The sequence below is a fragment of the Nothoprocta perdicaria genome, unplaced genomic scaffold (assembly GCF_003342845.1).
Source record: "Nothoprocta perdicaria isolate Ctin4 unplaced genomic scaffold, notPer1 scaffold_3, whole genome shotgun sequence".
Taxonomy (NCBI): Eukaryota; Metazoa; Chordata; class Aves; order Tinamiformes; family Tinamidae; genus Nothoprocta; species Nothoprocta perdicaria.
Window position 1 is genome coordinate 10,714,802 of NW_020455532.1, and position 17,555 is coordinate 10,732,356.

General features: G+C 43.2%; 1 protein-coding gene across 1 annotated transcript in view; it reads right to left on the bottom strand.

Moving 5' to 3' along the window:
• PTPRT (protein tyrosine phosphatase, receptor type T) overlaps positions 1 to 17,555 on the bottom strand; it is a 288,987-nt gene that overhangs the window by 36,475 nt on the left and 234,957 nt on the right. Inside the window, exons 16-19 of the mRNA XM_026042039.1 lie at positions 15,289 to 15,336; positions 13,000 to 13,148; positions 7,768 to 7,845; positions 7,533 to 7,568 (exon numbers count right to left, since the gene is read on the bottom strand). Coding sequence (XP_025897824.1) covers positions 7,533 to 7,568; positions 7,768 to 7,845; positions 13,000 to 13,148; positions 15,289 to 15,336 — 311 coding nt within the window. The remainder of the gene's footprint in view (positions 1 to 7,532; positions 7,569 to 7,767; positions 7,846 to 12,999; positions 13,149 to 15,288; positions 15,337 to 17,555) is intronic.

A 17,555-nucleotide genomic window follows, 5' to 3' on the forward strand; every position in this document is an offset into this window, starting at 1 on the left:
TCACTACGACACAGCATTAGCAGCATGAATAAAATAGCACAGAAAATACAGTTACCTTGCATGCAGAAACCTAAAATTTCCAATTTGTACATTTTCAACAGAAAGTTCCTTTTCCAGAGAAACAGATTTAAACAGCTCCATCACTATATTGATGGAAATCACAGCTTCCTATATCCCCAATAAAACTCTAGATACACAACAAAATATCCCTGGAGAATTGACTGACAGTAAAGAACTCAACAAACATTTGACTATCATGATATTTATTTCTCACAAGAGAAACTCAGATTAAATGCAAGGTTTAGTTTCTTATCTACCACAGTTGCCCAAATTCTRGTGGCTGCCCAAATGAGCCATTGCATTTTCATACTATTACAGGTATTGTAGATGCATGGACTCCCTGGCAGATAATGACCTTCTGGTCTTAACAAAGAACAGCAAATTAGCTAGAATAAAAGATACCTTCTCCCAACTGTTCAAAAAATGTGAAAGTTGCATACAGCTGGCTCAATTCTTACTGCAAATCTACTGTAAAAGCCAAGAACCTAAACACCACCCCATGTCAGCAACTCTGCAATCGTGTTTTAGAAGGAATAAATGTATTTTTGAAGCTCAGGTTCTCAAACACATTTGCATTCCTAGAATACTCAAAGGTTTACAGAGTTGTGGCCCTGGCAAAACAACTCTTGTGCATAAAACGTGAATAAATTTGGAATTTAAGGAAGAGTAACGTTCAAAGCACTTGTATAATCACCCCTAATGCTCTGACTAATGACAGTGTGAGAACTCTGAACAGAGGGAATTTCAAGGCTTATTAATTCCCCTAGTTGGATTCACTTTCCCAGTGCATCTTTCCTCCCCTATTCCCTATTAGCCTCCTGTAATGGAAAAGAGAAGATTTTATCGTGGGCCATTTCCAACAGACGCACTATGCTTAATTTTCCGTCATTAGGTTTAATACAAACCCAATTTCACAACTGGCTTCTCTGAGGAGCCTACACGCAATGCCACATTTTTTATCAGCCCCAATTAAAACACATTACGCTGTTCTATTCGAGAGGGAGTCTTAAAACCAGCGTACGGTTCTAGCACTAATACACAGAGGCACACAGAGCACAGGCTACTCGTACAGTGTAGCTCAGACCAGCCATCCCCTTCACTGCCAAATTATTAATTTCTTTCTTCATCACATCTTTTAATTCTGGTCTGTTTGGCTCATCCTTCAATGGTTTCATAGGGTGAGAGGAGAGGCTGTCCCTCTCTCCCTTGCAAAATARCATCCTTTGCTTTGCTTTCTTGGGATTTCTGCTTAAAAAAAATAAAAAAAGTATCACACAATGTAGGTCATCCTATGCTCAACCCCAAGACATGTTGAGGTTTGAAACAAAGACTACCAGCTCCTTTAGGTTTCTCTGACAAATGTGTCCCACCTGGCCCCTGAAAAYCCCAAGTCTGGCTTTTGCACCAACTTGGGATGGTCATCAAGTCCCACCACAAGCTTTGTATCCAGACCAAGAAAAAATGAGAGGGACTCTTATGGAGACCAATTGCTGTGTGCAAGGTGAGCCTCATGCTCATACGTTCTGCTAATAAAACACCACGCAAGAGACATATTGTTCCCTCTCTGTCTAATCGCACYGGGAGCATGAACCTAAGCATGGTTAATGAGGCACCTCATGAGCGCCCACAAAGGGACATTCACAGCAGCTCCATGAACGACTCAAAACACAGGGCAGGAAGATAGGGAGCAGCAAAGTGCTCTCTCCCTGGGAAAATCAACCCAAAGAGCCCTTGGAAGGCTTGCAAACGGGCTTCGCTTCTCCTGCCGCTTGCAGCAATAAAACCCATTTTGCTTCTTCTGACACTCTTATTACTGGAAAGGCAACAAAAATAGCAGCCCCTCGGCAAAACCAGACTTTTGGTTTAATTGGCACACTTTGAATGAGTCACGGTTAATTTTCCACATGCTGTCCTCTCCATCCCCCTGCTTGCAAGCATCCCCACCTTTTCTTGCACATATGGATGGGTCTGTAGATCAAATGAGCCTACATTTTTGATAGCACCTCTAAAGAAACTCTTATGCAAGTTTCCAATGAGAAAAAAAACAATAATGAAAACAGGTATTTTTAGAAATAATTCACAATAGCACTCAAGAACAATTAAGAATAAAAAACCATGTAACACATGTTTTTGGATYGTATTTCACATTCACACCTTATTTTTAAGTCACTTGAGCTTATTCTGTTCGTAGGATCCTAAAGTGTGAAATTTCACTGAATTCCACAGGCAGAACACAATTTTGAGAAACACTCCCAAACTGAAACAATTCCCATGATGGCAATTCCATCCCAACCTCTAATCTGCTGCTGTTGAGCCTRTCATAATTGCAAGCTGACTCTGTCTAGCTTCAGCTTCCAAGCACTAAATCYTATTCCACCTTCTCTGAAGTAGATTAAAGGGCCCCTCGAGTATCTGAAATCTTGTCCCACGCAAGCACTGATCAAATCACTTCCTCAGTTTCTCTTTGATAAAGTRAATCAAAGGAGAGAGCTTCTGAGGTCTCACTGAGGCACAATGTTCTGAGCTCCAGGTCCCTCTTAAAAACAAGCCCAATTATCCCAAGTTCTTCTGGTGCAGCTGTAAATGAAAGAAGTATTTGGTATGCCATTAGAAACATGCTGAATACAGTAGGATCATTTCTAGGATTAGTAGCTACAACAGAAAAATAGTCTGCTGGCTTGTTTGGCAACACTTTTGAGGTCCCGCTCTCGCTCCCCATATCTAGATGCCCATCATCAAAGCAGATGTTTTGGCYTGTGGAAGATGGCACTTTCATGATGAGTCTGTGAGCTCACAGAATGTCCTCAAGGGCTATGTATGGCATATTAAAAAACAAAACTACATCCACTGCCTCCCTTATAGCTAACTTGACTGTGAAATGCTTCAGGGGTCTCGGTTTACCACTTTTGGGGTGCAAATGTACATATTCACATTCAAAGAAACATTGGCTACACTTTGATTTCCTACACACTCTYCCTGCTTATGAAATTGTACTCTGTGGTTCTCTCCTTTTCGGGAGAAATAACAAATAAAGCAACCTGTGAGGTCCATTGGTGCTAARAGAAGCACAGCAGAGCAGGGTGTGCCAAGAGAAGCTCCAGCTGAAGAAGGATGGATGGATGGATGGCATCTTCCCCTGGTGATGAGCAACCCGAGGGCAGGATATTATTGCCTGCCTGCCTGTTGCTCCACCACCTTTCATTATACACCCTTATTGCCCAGATGAGAAAAATACATGCATCTGCCTCCCAAGAAAAGCTGATAAACTCCTCCACACATGTCACAGAAATGATGAAAAAACAGATGAGAAATTAGATTTGCGGGCCAGCGTCTGCTGGGTATGGTCAGAGCATGAGGCAATGTTCCCGTCACACTGCTGGGAAGGGACCTGTTCACCCCGAGCAGCGTCTGGGATTGAAACTTCAGATCCTTTCAAGCACATTATCTTGTTTCATAAACAGTTTTGTTGGCCAGAGATTGATATCTACACATATACACACATTTTGATTCGTTGTTAGGGAAAAAAAACCCTTATCTATGACTCAAACAACTAGAACAAGGCTGCACTGATGCGTGAGCTTGAATACAGCCTTTTCCCCCCAAAACTTTTGCTTCAGTATAATGACAGGCCTAGCATCTCTGCTTATACTTTTATTCTCTTAGCTTTGGCAAGTGTGTAATATGATAAGACATCCTTTGCACAAAATAAATTATATGCCGAGTGGTGTTTGTGATGGATTTAATTACACACATATCCAATCTCTTCTCTACTAGAGTAAGGGTCGTCAATTATTTGACACCTTCCAAGGATGGCTGTGGCATGGCAAATATCTCCTCCCATTACAGTAGGGATACGGTGGTACTTGGTAAGATTAATTTGCTTTTATGTGCACATCGGGGCTTTATTGTATGATAAATATCCAGCTCTACGGTAATACGGTATACACAGTACAAAGCATCGTATGGCAAAGCCGAGTTAAACCCTCATTTGTCTAAAAACACGAATTCAACTACGCAAGGCACGTTCCTCTGGAAAAAACCTGACACCACGCTTGACAAAGTGGAGGATATATCTTTCATTTCAAATGTTCTGAAGAAGCTGCATGTGTATGATAAAAAAAAAGGAAAATTTCTAGAGAAATTTTTCTCCAGATTTTTAAGAGATTTTAAAGATCAACTTGGCAATCAGCTTACATATGTGCACTTYCATCTCAAAAAAAACCCATTATATATAAAAACACCTACACACATACACATATATATGTATATTCACCAGACAGCAAAGAATAAACTCCCTCAAAGGTGGAAATAGGATGTTGAGGTGATGTGCCCAGCAATCAGATGTTAATAGATAGAAGAGAAGGACACACTGCTTCCTCCCAAAAGTCTGCACTGATGGCATTTGCTCAACATCTCTAGAGCTCCTGGCCATGCATTTTTTCTTCAAGGACATCCTCTAAGGTCTGCACTACCTTCTATTACATTACTTGTATAAAAAGGGTCTTAGAGTATTAAAAGTAGAAAAATCTACTTCCTTTGTTGGTATTAAGTATTTGTCTCCCTAGCATAGAAACGTATGCAAAACATTTAAATACAAAACTTTTTAAAATACAAAGCTAACAAAGTTACACAGCTAAAAAAAAAGGCTTATACAGAGAAGTATTGACCAAGCACAGGATAGGGCAGAGGCCCTCAGGAAAACAAAACAAAAAAAWTCATTATATCTTACTTTCAACAAACCATGCAATGGCCAAGCCCCGAGTCATCTGTCATTGCAAACACAGAACTTTTATGAGCAAAAGGCATCGTGGAGGGGAGCAAACAGCAGTGGACTACAGGTAGAGCCTGATAATGATGGTGAGATGACCGAGGCCCTTTATAACATCTCTCTCTACTTCCCAGGAACAATTATTGGTCAACTTCAAAAAACACACTTATTTTCATATAAACATAAAATCCTTAAGGCTGGAAGGGACCTCTAGAGGTCATCTAGTCCAACCCCCTGCACACGCACGGATACCCAGAGCACGGGGCACAGGACTGCGTCCAAGCAGGTTTTAAAGATCTCCAGAGCAGGAGACTCCACAACCTCCCTGGGCAGCCTGTGACAGGGCTCTGGCACCCTCACTGTCTAGAAATGTTTCCTTAAGTTCCTGGGGAACTTTTGGTGCCTCAGCTTGAGGCCGTTTCCTCTAGTCCTGTCGCTGGCCACCACTGAAAAGAGGCCGCCCCCTCCTCCTCTCTGCCTCCCTTGAGGTATTTACAGACACTGATCAGGTCCCCACTCAGCCTTCTCTTCTCCAGGCTGCACAGGCTCCCTCAGCCTTTGCTCCTAGGGCAGATGTTCCAGGCCCCTGATCATCCTCGTAGCCCTGCGCTGGACTCTCTCCAGCAGCTCCACATCCCTCTTGTCCTGGGCAGCCCAGAACTGGACACAGTCTCCAGACGTGGCCTCACCAGGGCTGTGTAGAGGGGGACGATCCCCTCCCTTGACCTGCTGGAGACGCTCTTCTTGATGCCCCCCAGGATCCCATTGGCCTTGTTGGCCACCAGGGCACACTGCTGCCTCATGGTCATCGTGTCATCCACCACAACGCTCAGGTCCCTCTCTGCAGGGCTGCTCTCCAGCAGGTCAACCCCTAATCTGTACTGGTGTCCAGGGTTATTTCTCCCCAAGTGCAGGACCCTGCACTTGCCCTTGTTGAACTTCATGAGGTTTCTCACKGTCCAGTTGARCAGTCTGCCCAAGTTCCCYTGGATGAGTCAGAACAGCAGTTCCCAGCTCTCATTTGTCCAAGTCCTAGGACAGGTATTTGCTCAAAGCTCAGGGCTGCTCCATGGCACCTTGGGCTGTTCAGCTCAGGTGGAACCAGCGAAATGACCTGTGTAAATCATGTCTTAAATGCTCTGTGCTTGACTTTCCATGTGCAAAACAGGGATATTAATTCTTATGCACCCCAGAGATGGTGTGTAGCAGGTATTAAGTTTGAAAGAATTTTGAATTCACAAGCACAGACTAGTTTAATTCCCAATTTCTCATCTCCTCCCCTTCTCCCCCCTTTAAAATTTGCTATTTTGAAAGCTTTATGGGTCTTGGGAGACCTGTTTTCCACTGCAGGAGGCACAGGTTGYATCTCCAGATGGCTCATTGTCCCTCAGAGTAAGGACACCTCCAGTTGGACACCTTCCAGCAAAGCTCCAGGTCTGAGCACTACTTCAAAAAGGGCTGCAACCAAAACATCCATCTACCTTCAGACTTTTCTCTTGACATCACTGAGTCTCTGGGAAAATAAGAGCAAACCTTGTGGGARAAAGGGCTCATTTATTGCAGTCGGCATTCCGATAGCTACCTGGATAAATGTCCGTATAGCRGCAGTAGCTTCAAGCCTGTCCCTGCTCGAGCAGGAGTCCTCGAGGCAAGAAGACACCCAGGTGATGGGCTGCAGTTTACCCCTACGCTAACCCTGGGCCATCAAGAGGCACCGAGCAATGTTTAAAACAGGCCCGGGCGTTTAGTGTGTCTGGAAGTGAGCAGTTATTGTAGGCAATCCGAAATGACAGCTCTACTAAAGACTCCAGTGTGATCCTGATCATCCTCCGGAGGCTCCATGGAAGGACTGTTGCCTGCAAGCCCCAAGGATGGGCAGCATCACATCCCAGCGAGAACACCTCACTCAGATGCTGCCATTACTCACCTTAGATGGTCTACTCCAGCTCAGTTTGAGTAGCTTCTTTCACTGCCTTGCAGTTTCTGCCAGTTTTGCCATCTCTGTTAACTCAGAGCACGTTATTTTTAGAGCTCCAAGAGCTAAGAGTTGCACTCTGGATGCTCCACCACTTCAACAACAGGYGCTTGTTTTCAGAAATGCTCAACACATCTAACTAAAGTTACTGGTGGCCACAGGACAGCCTACATTTACAGCTACTATTTCTATTAGCCTCTCCAATCTATGCTTGACTGCTTGAGTATTTAGCRTTTAATTCACTGCATACATAAAACGAGATGCAGTCACTTGCTAAAACTCTGATTTCTCCATATGATATTTCTATTTACAACAGAGTCCAAGAGAAGTCTGCTCCCACCTGCTTTGACCATGCAAATCCTCACTCCTGTTTGCAAGCCCTAACACACACAGGACTGAGCTTCATGCACAGGCACCATCACAAGCTAAAACTAAGCAAAATGCAAGAAAACATGTGGAAATTTCGCCTAGAAGGTTAAATCCCATTCAAAGAAAGAAACAACAATGAAACAGCTCTTCTGTAAAAGACATATAATCACCATTATAATAACGATAAAGAATAAAAAATAAATCCTACAAAAGGCCTTTGAATTAATATAGTTCTTGAGCACGAGATAAATAATGACTTTGGAGCCCAGCCAGTTAACTGTGTTCTCTGAGGCATTTTTGAGGCACAATGAGTGGGTTTTCTCTGCAATGAAGTGCAGCACACCATACCTGTCCTCTTACCTAGCAGCGTGGTCGATGGAACAGTGTCTGATGAGACTTTGAGATGAAATTCCGTTCACCCACACGACACGGATCAATGGAAATCAACAGAAGATCAATAGGAAAAAAGTTACAAAAAAAATGAAAACAAGGTTAGTGGTATCTAACACGCAGAGGACGCAGTCTATATGTCATATTGGGAAACGCACAAAAGCAAAGAAAATTAAGGAGTGAAATAAAAGTCTGGCACTAGTACCTGAATAGGAGGAATTCAACAAAGATTTGCTCTGAAGGGCTTTGCTTTGGACAGAAAATGAACAAGGAGAGGGTGATGCTAGGTAGGAAAGACATAAGGAAAAGACTTTAGACATATATTAAGAGAGAGGAAGATCAGGGAGCATGTTCCTCAARGAACACAGTAATATGGGATATAAAAGGCTTAYCACAATGAATTACATTTTTCGTCTCAACATGCATATTACATTTATTACAATGTCATCATGATGGATTTCCTTTAATACAAGCATTCCACACCCCAAACACTGTATTATGGTTATTTTAAATCAGTGTGCAAGACTATAGTCTCTATATCCATTTGTTTTTTTTAAAMCAAAGGAATAACCTTATGTTTCTGCCTCTGGGAGAAAGATCCTTAAAAAAGAAGAATAAAACACAAAGTAGTAAATGCAGCATTAACAGTAAAGCAAGCCTGATGAAACATAACGTACACTAGTATCACAAAACTATTTTAGATGCATATTTTGCAGTTCTTCACAAATGTACAGGTAAGGCAGWATATATTTTTTTCTTAACACCAAGATTCAAGATAACAAGGGACTTGTTCTTCACCTAAAAACTGTTCATCGYGATTCCTACAATTCTCCCCGCTGTGAGATGGGTTCTTTGAGCAGATCAAGCATCCCTGTTCTCTCCTATTTCTCTGGGCAAGAACACAGAAGTAGTTTCCAAATTAATCAAATAAACTTGCAAAAGAGGCAAGGATCAATTCTACATGGCTATAGAATTTGTCTATTTTTTGACAACAAATTTATGAAGTTGGTTTATATACAGGACAGCATACACRCACATTTTTATGGTAATCTGTCATTTCTGAAATCACATTCTTTTGTTGTCCCTCTGTGTTCAYTCTTAGAGTTGCAGACACTTCTTATCTCCCTTCTCAAAACGATGGGAAACAAGCTAACACAACATCTCGGCACATCAGAAAGATGACCACAGATAACAGAGRAATAACTATTCCCTAATCCAACAGAAGCAGATAAAACTCAGTATGCAAAGCAACTTCAGAAGCAATTTCTGCATTTCTAAAGCAAACATTGCTTTCAAAATCTAAGTTATTCTTTAAKATGAGGTAGTCACTAGCTGGGGAGTTTCAAGAGGTCTGCGGCATTGCCTCCAAGCTGTTTATACTCATCCAACAAACCAATTCACTTTAATATTGTATTTTCCTGCCCTATTTTCAAGGCTTTAACCATCTGCAACCCCGTGAAGACCATCGGTTGCCTCRTAGTTCAGCCTGCAGAACTTCTGCACCACAGAGCATCACCCACCCGGGGCTTCCTCTCCTTTGTGCCTCAGACTCTTCTCTTACTACACCAGAAGCCTGGCCACTTTTAAGGTGTATAAGAGAAAATCTAAAGAGAGTCATTTGTTTGTCTGGGCACTGAGCGGTTAACAGAGCTTTTGAAGGGCATTTTTAAAGAGTCTGTTTGCAAAACCCATCAGGTAGGGATGAGTTCAAATGTGTTCACAGCACAGTCACCTATCCAGAGGGTCTTCTGCACATGTGCATGTTGTGGGAAACACTCAAATGAGCGGCACGAGGTCCTTTAGTCATACAGCATGGTGGAGGTCCACTCCTATCTACGAGATGGTCCTCTCCTAACTTTTATAGAATTTGCTAACACCAAAAACAACTCTTCCTCCAGGCCCCCACAATAGAAAACCAACCACCAGGAAAACCAATAAAGGTGCTCTTGTATTTTGACTTAGACAAACCATATTTTCATTTCCTTCTACACTTTTGACATTTGGCTTTATAACTAGTTGTGTATATATATWTTTTTTTTAATTTTTAATGAAAACATCTCCAAGTCATGATCCTAGCCCTTCAGTTGTATTTAGCAGGTACCTTAACTAAGAGCAAAAATTATCTATGCAGTTTCATTAAGAATTAGACCTCAATGCAACTCTTTTGAATTATGACAAGACTTCTAAATTTCATTCATTATTAAAGAATATTGGGTACCGAGAGGTGGGAGTTTAGCATCTTTGTGAAAGATGATCCTTACCGCCCTGAGTGGCATTTCCCTGTATTTCTCTCTTTTCTCTTAGTTCTCACTAGTCAGAGCACAACAGCTGCTCCATGGTGCTCGTTAACACCTACCTGGGCTCCCCTGCAGCTTCCTCCACACTGTCTTCATACTGACCTGCACCATTAAGGCTACTGACCCAATCTGCATCAATCTCATTCCTTCTAAGGTCTGGAAAAAAGCCTTCTCCCAAACTAAGATGTCACAAAAGTTATGGATGCCCYAATACATCAGCCTCTAGCCAAAATAAGGCTGCATAAGAGATCATGATCTGGAAAGCAAAGCATAGCTGCCAGCAAGTCCACAGGGATGTTGAGATGGCTCTGCAGGTGATGCAGCATTCTCCTTGGACCAGCCCTGCCTGGCCTGTGTTATCTACAGCCCCATCAGCAGCATTTCATCATCATTGCAAAGCTGGAAGAGCAGTCCCCGTGTGCAGGGCAGATCATTAGTGCATCACTAGGGAGATGATATACTGCTGCTTCTCCCATCACATCGACGGGACGCCAAATTACACAGAATTTATGAGCAATTACAACCCCTCGCGCACCCTTCTGGTCAAAGCACAGATGCACGTGGGCAATTTTGGGCTCTCCCTGCTGCGTATTTGTCACCTGGTTTCATAATAACCCTGCACTGAACCCACGAGCCCTGAATGTGACCACGCCACACTGAAAAAAATGAGCATTTTCCGAAAGTTCTTACTTTAACTAAGGAGCTATCTCAAATACTGCAGATATCACCATTTACCTTTACGGGGTTTATATCATTATTGCATTAAAAAATACCACAAAAATATTTGTGAAAAATAGATGGACTCCGATGAGCCTGCTTCGTCTCCACATTACCTCTGGATAAAACTTAACAAGCTGGAATAGCTCTTCGTTCAGCAAATATTTATTCCTGGTGCCATATGGTGTCAGAGACACAGGTCAGTTCCATAAAACCTCTCCGGTAACAACCTTGATAACATCAGTATGAATCCTGCCTGAATAAGAACCACTAATGTGGGAAGGAAAAAAGGGGAAAGGAGCCTTGCTTTGGGCCAAAGAAGATAAATGTCCATTTCTGTTGTAATTTTCAGCAAAACCTGAGCTCCCTGTTCCAGCCCAGGGGTTACCGATCTTCCTGGAACATAATTATATTTGATAACAAACACCTCTGCCAAATGATAAAATTCAATCCCCTGTTACTGATGCAGGGCAGCAGCCCTCTGCGAAGGACCCCATTTCACCCAGCAACCCTGACTTTATGGCTGATACCACTTGCATCAGCTTACGGTGAAAAAATAAAAAGCACCGAGATGGAGAAGGTGCAGAAATAAATATTTTWACTCATCATAAAGCCAAGAGGATGGTAATTCTCAATGGCAAAGAGTTGATTCACCCTGTAAATTCATATCAGTTAGAAGAAAGGTGACAAAGTAATCCTACTTATGCTATTCAGAAGTTAGTGTCCTACAGAAATCCTTAAGTATTAAATTCCATTAAGACTTTTTAAGAGAAAAAAAAGTCTTCTTCCCTCTTCTTCCATTTGTATTGTCAGCACTAAACCCACTCCTGTATCAGCCTGTGCACACTGCTGCACAAAACAGAACTTACCTCTGACACGTCCGCATCCTGGACTCGGCAGAAAGTGTGGAGAAATCATGAAAACTTACTGGTAATTATTGCTCTTTTTTTTTTATATATATACTTATACATATATATTTTAGAGCAGCTTGTGATTTACATCAGGCTGTGTCATATAGGGAGGTACTGGCAAAATCTGCAATGATGCCCAACAAGCAGAGCACTGAAAAAAACGTGACGGGATAATATTTTGTAACTAATTTTGCAAAAAGTTTCTATAGCTGTCATTTCAAGTAAATGACTCAGCTGTTTTAATCAGTCCCTTAAAATGACAAAAAAAATATATGATGAGGGCATATTTTAGGCTCCTCCATGATTGTTGCTTTCTGGTTGGAAGTAAGCTTTAAAAAACTCGCCTGAAGGACGTGCTAAGAACTTCCAATTCCCACACTTTTAACCCAAGCTACTGTTCGCTCTTTCTAGGATGCCTGCTACAACACTGTCTTCTGCTATCTTGTCTTTCAAAGATATGAACCACTGACAAGTCCTGCTGTCTTCTTGAAGAGATACGACTACTCAGTACCTGCAAGAATTAGATCTCGACTCAAGTCAATTTAAAAAGCAGAGACAAGTCCTCACTGCTGGCCTTGGAGGTGCCAAGCACCTATTTATCCATCCAGCAGGCAGGCTACAGAGAGTGACAGCAGCAATCTACGCAGATGGATCTCGGCGTGACCTCCACACAGAGGTGCAAGGAAGACTCACTCAGCCTGTCTTGCTCGATCTCAGATTACGAAGAAAGGTTTCAACGATAAAAAAAAAATAACGTTTTGTATCACAAGCACTTCACTAGTATTTAGGGAAAAACGCTTCGCTGAGATGTTCACGACAGACAAGAGAGTTTCGGTACACACTTGTGTTTCAGACCCAGTCCTCTTTCAAACTAAGGCTAACTGTCAAAAGGCGGACGGGCATTACCATCATTTCTAAGTTCACATTTATTTAATATGAAGAAGTTTACAGATCCACCATGCTCTCAGTCCGGGACTTGGCTGACTGCAGCACATCTTYGTGTCGCTTTGCCCACAGTACTTTTCCATCTACAGAGATCTGAGGGGTTGCAAATATTAACTAGGATTCATTTTACTGACCTCCTGCAAAGAAGAAATGGAGGACACTGCAGAAGAAATGCTGTCCTTCATCCCACTGCCATTCCCTAGCCATAAGATCATGCTTTCTTTCACAACAATTTCATACAGAAAATGTTGCTTCATCCCAGAAGGTAGTTAAGTGAGTTGATCTGAGGAACAATATGTGCCTTTTTGACTGTCTCATGTAATTAAACAGACTTCATAAATTATTTTCAGTAGACTGAGAATCAGCAGGAGTGTTCTCCACCTATCTGACAGTTAAAATAAGGGCAGTGTCAAAGACATTTCAGATGGATTTCTAGCAAGCTTCTGCAACAAAGTCTACCACAGTCTTTCCTAACTCTTCAATATTGTGAGTCAATAGGAATATGTCCTCTGAAGACCCTGGAGCTCCCTAAGGGGGATATATCCATTGGAAGCAAGTTAAACTTACTGAATCCATTAACATCTTGGCAGCTGGAAGAAAAAGCTTCTTCATTGTGAACAGCACTGAGTTTGGTAGAAGTCTTGTCTGACGTAGCCACGGGGCCCATCTCCCTCTGCGTGCTGGTCTGAGTCTCCTTCTGCTTCTTGGCTAGCTTCCTTTGGGGCATTTTGAAGAGGGGAGAAAGCAAGGTCAGTTTCCCTTGTTAACAACAACAACAAAAAATAAGAGATATATATTAAAAAAACAAAAACACAGTTAACCCACTAGGACTGACATGCAGGGCATGTGGCAAGTAGCACAAGAAGAAAACCCATGGCTTGATCACCTAATTGTGAAAGGCCATAAGCATCGTGGTGGCAGCGTGTGACCCTGAGCTGAGCTGTCCCTGCAGCATCTCTCAACCCAAGCAGCAAGGGGAGCTGCAACGTCCCCAGGGATGGCCATGGAGCTCTGGAAGCCACTCCAGGATGTCCAGCAGGCACTGGATGAGGTGGTTAGAGCTGCAAATGGGATGTGAGCACCCATCCCTCGGGGCACCTGCACCCAGGTGGGGTTGATCACCCAGCACTCTACTGAAGGGTGAGAACTGGAGTCAAGTAGGACGTTTCTCCTCTTCCCAAGAGAAGGAATGAGGACAGCAGCCTCCACTAGAACCAGAGTCAGGGAAGAGCAGGGCAAAATAAAAGGCTGAAGTCACTCAAAAAATTGTCCGGACAGACTTACTTTGGCAGAATGTATCTTCTATGCTGACCAAAAAAACATTGACAAGAGCCAAAATGCTGCCAGTTCTGAAACCACCACCAAAGCTAAGAGTATAAGCAGCTCCTCTTAAGCAAACACAGCTAATAAGAAAATGGAGAGAAGCAGCAAAAGCGCTGCTAAGCTTCCCCTGACATTTGACTGCCCTGTGCTTCATTCATATCGGAGCACAAAACTGTTTAAAAATGAATGTGTGACATTCTCCAACCCACACCTTGAAAAAATACCACACAAATCCCTAGCACTGGCAGAGAACTTTGCTTACATGGCTTCCACAGATAAGAAAATAAAACAAAATAAAAGGGAGAAAAACAGATTACTYTAAGTAGGAACTTTAGTCCTCTTCCCTCCCCCCCATAAGTCAAAGAAAGATAAAAAAAATCCTAACAACTAAATCTTTTTGCAAAGAGGTTTTCCTTCACTAAAATGACATGCTTATGGTGCTGCCCATCTTTTAAACTTCATTGGATTCTTGAAAGGACATTCCTTGCAAGACCGTGCAGCAAGCCCTGTTTGCTCACAGCAGATGCCAGCTGGCATTTCTGAGCACATTCAAGCAGACAGTGGAGCTCCAGCCCACTGTGAGATGGGTCAGCTGGGCCATTTGCAAGGGAAATTTGGGTTGTTTGCAAGGAAGGGTCAAAGTGGACCCAAACCTCGGTCTGCATCTGGGGGAAACTACTATTTAAGSCAAGCTGCGTGATCCAGAGCAGGGGAGCATAAATTTATGGAGAAATTCCAACAGCTTCCGCAAACTACCAAACAAATGCATCCATCTCTGCTCAGCCAGGTGGGAATCTGCCTGTAGTGGTTTGAAGACAAAGCCACAGCCCTTGGGGACATCAYGACAGGGTGCTTGGCATGCTTGGACCTCACAGTCTCACCAAATCCTCCACGGTGCCCTCACTTCTGCAGGTGCRGATGTGAGGGCTGGAACAGGTCTTGTGTGGTGAAGCAGGAAGCTGGCATTTAAGGAAGCTACAAGCTTGACTTTCCAGCTACAGCAAAGCTAGTGCAGTTTGGCTTATTCACCACAGAACAGAGCCATGCAAGCCCACTGCCTCGTGCCTGTGTAAGCAACAGCCTTGCAGCACATTAACTCTGGCCTGCACTTTAATCCATTAAGGTTTGCTAATCATACATGGTTACCTGGACTCTGCAAACAGGAATTAAACTTTCTTAGTGGGAAACACTAATGCAAAATGCAGCCGCCTTTAACAACAAGCACTCCAGTGTGCCAGGGGAGGCCTGGGGAACTCCTGAGGAAATCCCAACCAAATCACTCCTGGCCATAATTTCCTCCAAGGGCCCAAGCTCTGCACCATTTTCAGACACACCACAACACTACAAAGAGCTGGAACGGGCAAACTTGGTTTTCCCAGTAACACATTCTTCACACTCTATGCGGAAAAATATCCCCCCAAACCCAAGACCAGCTCCCCCAAGGTCTGCTGACAAGAGAAAAGAAAAAAGAAAAGAAAGAACTAAAAAAATATATACACAGAAAAGGAAAAGCCCTGTGCAAAGTAGTTCTACCTGGTCCTGTAGAAGACAGAGAGGCCCCTAAAACACTGGCTTGAATGCCTAAAAAGAAAAGGTGACATGAGTTTAAAGTTCTCACGCTAGCCCTCAGGYGCCGCGAGCTTCTCCCGGCCGCCTCCACCTTCCTCCCACTCACGGAGCCCTCGGGAAGACACCTCTGTCCTGAGGGCTTCCGTGCTAAGCTGGTCAGATACACCAAGGGCCTCGCACTTGCTAAATGTGCCTTTTCCACCACTGTTACGGAGCAGTGGCAAAGGACTAAGCCTCTTTGGTCATTCCTGGCATTGTAATTCATAGGAGGATTATAAAACCAAGTGGGTGGCACTAAGGATGGAGCTTAAAGGCCCAGAGAGGCAGAGCTTTCCTTGCTGGCCCATCCAAGTGTCTCTGCAAGGGGAAAAGCATCTCTCCAAAAAGGCCGTTTCCAAGGATAAGGCACCCCGAGAGCTCTCATCGCATCGCAGGCTGCCGGGATGGGGCTCCCTGCTGAYCTGTCACCGTCCCGGAGAAGATGCCTCATGCATTATGGAGTGGGAAAAGGGGGAAGAAACACGGGAGTGGGAGAGATTCGGAAGAGGCGGCTGATACAGTCCGGACGCGATGACGAGACTGAGATGTCAACAAGGTGAGATCAATGGCTGCTTCACACTGGAGTGCACGGGACATGTGCCAAAAGGACCACACGAATCCGCGGACAGAGGTTCCTGGGTTCCCCCTTTTGGCTCAATACGGAGGGGTCAAATGAAGACGTCGAAGGGCACTTTCCACATGGGAGCGATGAGACACAGAGGGGCTCGAAAGGGGATAAAATTGCAACGGCTGCACGATGGGGGAGTTGGCCAAGCTAAAGGACAGGGACTAGGAGCAGTGAGCCTAAATAAAATGCCAATTTTGTGCAAAAAAAAATTTTTTTGATTTAGTTGTTTTTGAAACCTCTCTTCAAGGAACAAATGTAAGCTGCTACAACATCATAGAGAAATTACAGCATTTCCAGCCCAACACTCGAGGGCTGTATCAACTAGAAAGCACTTGCTACTACAGCAATAAATCAGAAATTTTGAGCAATACTTTCATTTTAAAGTGGTTCCTAGATCAGATTCCAATTTGTAGCGGTCTGGATAAACTGCAGGAATTTATTTTAAAAGCAGCTTCAAATGCTTTTCTAACTTTTCGTATCAATTTTACAAGCAAGAACGTTAAATCTCAAGCTGCCACTCCTAAGGAGCTCCTCTACGTGTACGTTGACAGATTTAATTTTAGATGTCTCACAAGGATAGATTATATATACTATAATGTGGATTTGCATGCACAGGTAATTTAGACATTAGGTATAGAGCCCGTAAGTTAAACATGAAATTTCCTCCCACAGACAAAAATTGCTTAGCGCCGTGATTTCCAATAAGCAATTTAGGAAGGCTACACAACTCCTACTAGATATTTGTGTAGAGTAGCCTGCCAGGAGGTGGTTCGCTCTTTTTTTGGGAAATCTGCACAAATCCAAGGCAGGCCACACAATGCTCAATSGGGAGCGCTGGCTGGACACTGGTTTTGCAAAGAGAATCTCCCCTATCTCAGCGTCAGCTCCCAGTGATGAACAGATCCATGTAGGTGTAACAAAAGGTAGTAAACTAGACACTGCACTGAGAGCTGTGGAGTAATCTTTTGGAGTAATGCTTGACCTGGAGATGGTCAAGCAGAGACCACTAAGCCAGGCAGACCTAGAAACCTGCCCTTCAAATGGTCTTCAAATACCTGGAAAGTTACTGTGGCCACAGGGGTATTTTTTTAGGGAGTGTATGAGCACAGGATGGGGGACTCCAACACTTCCTTGGGCAAATCAGTCCTTGCATCTGTGAAGGATGTTTAGCTGCAATGGTACCAACACTGGAACAGCTGAGTGCACGAGACACACAGCAGAAGAAAATACTCATATGAAGAGATTAACCAAGCACATCTCYCTTCAAAGCCTGGGCTAACAGTTACCCCAAGGACATGTTGTAAATAAAAATCTCACATAATGCCCAGATTTTTTTTTCTTTTTTGGCCTGCATTAGCTTGGTATAACCACTGATTCATTATTCYGTTCCTCTGGCAGATAATGAAGAAAATCAGTTTCTTTCTAAAATTTTGATTTAAAAGCTGACCTGCACAGACAGATCCCACCTTCTACAGAAATATATCCATGCATACACATGTTTATGCAGAATTGCAATCATAAATGGAATTGATACTTCTTTTCAAATGCCCCCCAAAAACCACCG